This window comes from Phaethon aethereus (genome assembly GCF_964289735.1).
Source record: "Phaethon aethereus genome assembly, chromosome: 25".
NCBI lineage: Eukaryota > Metazoa > Chordata > Aves > Phaethontiformes > Phaethontidae > Phaethon > Phaethon aethereus.
This window is the reverse complement of record NC_138601.1, coordinates 5,228,913-5,232,868: the sequence shown is the minus strand read 5'-3', so window position 1 is coordinate 5,232,868 and position 3,956 is coordinate 5,228,913. Positions and strand designations below refer to the sequence as shown.

The 3,956-nt window shown below is 68.1% G+C and overlaps 1 protein-coding gene across 1 annotated transcript; it reads right to left on the bottom strand.

Moving 5' to 3' along the window:
• Positions 1 to 529: 529 nt before the first annotated feature.
• On the bottom strand, positions 530 to 3,352 carry COPZ2 (COPI coat complex subunit zeta 2; the record flags this gene model as incomplete). The annotated part of the gene is made up of 8 exons (XM_082010543.1): positions 530 to 773; positions 857 to 908; positions 1,229 to 1,306; positions 1,566 to 1,621; positions 1,686 to 1,777; positions 1,921 to 2,002; positions 2,229 to 2,297; positions 3,230 to 3,352. 8 exons carry the CDS (start codon positions 3,350 to 3,352, stop codon positions 678 to 680), a joined length of 648 nt encoding a protein of 215 aa, XP_081866669.1. The 3' UTR covers positions 530 to 677.
• Positions 3,353 to 3,956: the final 604 nt, after the last annotated feature.

Genomic DNA, 3,956 nt, shown 5'->3' with positions numbered 1-3,956 from the left:
GGGTCAGAGTCGGGGGATGCCAGGGAAGGTCCATGTGTCCTGCCGCCCGACGTCCCCCAGCGCTGGGGTCCCACCTTCCCAGCCAGCCCCCCCGAGGGGAGACCCCGGAGCTGTCGCATCAGTGGGGGTGGCTTGATGTGCTCCTCGGTGGGCTGCAGGACCTGGTGTGAGACCCCAGGGATGGGGACTGGGTCAGGCTGACCTTGGGGTGCCCTTCCCAGCCAGGTGACTGAGTTCCCTTGGCCAGAGAGGGGAGGCCCACCTCATGCTGAGCAATTAGGGGTGCGTGGGACCCCATGCTGTGATGACAACAGGAGTGGGACCCAAGATGTGCCCCATCCCCATCCTGCTGGGTAAAGCTGGGCAGCACACCCCCTCATTAGCGAGGCTAACGAAGCACTTACCTGGGACATGCTCTGCTCGGACAGAGGGTTCTCATCAACCTGGGGGAGGGAAGGGGACGGGCAGCTTTAGGAGCAGGGCGATGGGTTGAAGGGACCCACTGGGTGCCCCAACACGGGGAGCAGCCCCTCGGCACCCATCCTGCTCAGTGCCTATCACCCACGAAGCCGCTGCGCTTGGGAGTTTTCTGGCAGCAGACAGACCCCAACCCCAATCCCTGGCCCTCCCAGCCGGACCCCCGGCACAGGGAAGGGTTTGCACCTCCTCGGTGCTGCCTATTCGTGGCTGCCAGCGTCCCCCGTGTCCCTCCGCTCTGAGCCGCCTGCCAGGTAGTCAAAGAGGACGAAGCCGTACGCCGCCGGCTCCGGGACCTGGGTGAGGAGAGAGGCAGAGGAGGGTGGGGAGAGGCAGAGGAGGGTGGAGGAAGGCCATGGCATGGGATGGCCGCACTCACCCGCAGGCTCAGCCGCTGGATCACTTGCTGGGGGTCGCTCTCCAGGATCACCCTGCGGAGCAGCACGGGGCCGGCACTATCCCACCGGGGTCCTCCTGGCACAGCTCCCTCCCCATCCTGGCTGCACCCCACCAGGCATCCCCACCACCGCCCCGTGCCTCGGTTTCCCTCCCTGTGCAAAGCCCTGACGAAGGCTTGAGGAAGAGCTGCCGCAGTGTTGGCAGACCGGGGTGCCCAGCTCCCCCTCGGAACCCTGAGATGGGGCCAGCCCCTTCCCAGCACCCAGGGGGATGATGCCACCCCCTGTCCCTGCAACCCCCAGAGCTGCAGGCCGCTTCTCCCCCTCTGTTCACCCCCCCAGCAGAAGCTCACCCCCCATCCACGATCTCATCCACCACCAGGAACGTCCCTTCCATGTTGTCCAGCAGCCAGCGCTTCTCCACCTCCTTCCTGCCGGCGAGTGGGCGGGAGATGTCACTGTATCACTGCACCCGGTCACGGTCATGGCCCGGGGTCCTGTGCAAGGTGCTGGGACCAGGACCCCTGCCATCCCAAAGCAGTTCTGGCCCCGTCCCACCCGGGGTGTTAGGGGACAGGGGTTTCACACCAGCTCACAGTGTCACCTGGGATGAGCTGCCGCCCTGTACCCTGCCTCAGTTTCCCCACCCGCGGCATGTGGGTTTGGGGCTGGGTGGCCCTGGGGACTCACCGCAGGAGGTGGCTGAGGGCGTCGAGGAGGCAGGCGAGCACGGCCGACAGCATCAGCTGCGGGAGAACAGGGGCGTCAGGGGGCCTGCAGGGGTCCCCGGGGCTGCCCCCCCACACCTACCTCGTTCTCCTGGCAGCCCCCCACCACGTAGAAGAAGAGATCGACGCTGCTCCTGTAGACGACGGTGAGTCCTTCCAGACAGGCGATCTCACCTACACGGGTGGCACGGCGACACAGCACAGGGTCAGAGTTCCCCAGGACTGCTGCTGCTGCTGGTTCCCCCCCACCCCAGCATTTTCCAGCCCCGTGTCCCCCCTCAACTGCAGAAGCCCCCGAGTGGGAGCCCCCCGCTCACCGCCCGCCCGGTGGGTCTTGCGGAAGATGCTCCTCTCGAAGGCTGCCTGCTCCTTGGCCGTGGGGAAGGTGCTGTCGTAGTACTGTGGGGATGGGTGGGGGGTCAGCGCCGGCAGGGTGGGCAGCACGAGTCCTGCATGGTGTGCGGGGTGTGCCGGGACCCCCCAAGCCCCCACTGGGACCCCCCAAGGTCACTGCCAGGACCCCGCAGCCTGGTGCGGGGTGGAGAGAGATGCCTGAGCTGGGGAGCCGGGGGGGCTGGGGGATCTGGGCAGCACCCTCCGGGGAAATTGAGGCGGGGGGGGTCACCTTGGCCAGTAGGCGCTGCCCCAGGCTGTCCAGGATGAGCAGGGCCTTCACAGTGTACAGGGAGGGCTCCTGGGCGAGGGGCCAGAGGGGCTCAGCCGCCCCAGCCCACCCTGGGCTCCCCCGGCTCCCCTCCCCTTGGGTCCCCCAGCTCTGGATGTTGGGGACCGTCTTTGCTCCCCTGTCCCGCCCCTGCCCCCCGCCCTGCCCCCCCTTTCTCCCCCTTACCCCCCCAATTCCGTTTCCCCATTTCCCCTCTTCTTCCCATTTCTACCTTCTCCCCCCCAGCTCCCCACTCTCCGACCCCCATCTCCCTCCGTTTCACCCTGGTCCTCCCCCTCCCTCCCCTCCTCCCAGCCGCGGCCCCCCCCCGTTGCCCACCCTTTCCCCCCCGGGACCCCTGCATTTATCCCCATGGCCTCCCGGTGTTCCCCCCGGTGTCCCGTGTTTTTTTCCCCCCGTTTCCCCCCACAGTGTTTTTCCACACGTTTTTTTCCCCCATTCCCCCCCGCCTCCGTTTTACCCCGTTTCTCCCCGCTCCCCCCGTAGCCCCACGAAGTCCCTGCTCCCGTCCCCGCACCCGTACCGGCCCCGCGGGCTCCATGGCTCCACCGCCCCGCGCCCCCCCCCTCTGCCGTGCCCGCCCCCCGCCCGCTCCGCCCCGGCCCCACACCCCGGGACCGGCCTCCCCCCGGGCCAGGGCCCCCCCTCCTCCATCTTCCCCCCTCGGCCCTTGGGGAGGAACCGGGGTCCCCCGGGCAGGGGTCCTGCACCCCACTGTGCATGGCTGCAGTGGGAGAATGGGGCGGGACACATGTGGCCATGGGGGGCTGATCCCCCAGTGCCCCCCTTTGGGAAAGGACCGAGCGGGGGGGGCTGTGGGGTGGGATGGAGGCTGGGACCTCCACGCACCCCAAATTGGGGTAGCCCCTGGGGCGGAGGAAGGCTCAGCAGTGGGCAGGGAGGGGTCACCCCTCTGCTGCCCTTAATTCAGGGTCACCCACCCTGGCGATCTGGGGCAGGTGTGGGGGGTCCTGGCAGCACAGGGGCCAGCTGGTGGGTACCAAGCTCATCCCCGGTAAAGGCTGTGGGCTCCACCGGGGGGTCGATATCCCCCAGGACGCCATCACGGGTGATGCCGGCCGTGGGGCACAGCCCCCCCGTGCCCCCACTCCCGTCGCCTGACCTCTCTGGGCGATGTTTGCCGGTGACTCACTGGTTGCACCCCAATCGCCCTTGTTTGCATTAACCTGTGGGGCTGGAGCCTTTCCCCACGGTGAGGGCACAGTGGTGGCTGAGCCCACGGGGGAACCTGGGCCACGGCCTTGGAGCGAGGGGCAGCGGGCCACGCCATGTCCTGAGCAACTCCCCACCGCGTCCCACCGGCTCTCTCCCTGGGCTGTCCCTATCCGTCCCCACTGGCCATGGCCAAAGAGGAACTGGGGGGGCAATTTTCCTGTGGGGTCACCGGGGAAGGAGCTCTGTGCCCCCGTCACCGGCACCAAGCACTGAAAGGCTTTCGCCTGCCCACCCGAGGCGGAGGAGGGCTGCGAGCCAGGCAGGGTGCGGGGACGGGGACGCCTGCCAGCCCTCCAAATAGCCCCTGTGGGGGGGCACTATAAATAACCCCACGAGGGGCAGCTCGGCTCAGGTTGCTGGTGGGAGGCTGACCGCAGCCCCGGGGAGACGCGGTGAGAAGTTTTTAGGACGCTCCCATACACCCATTTTTCC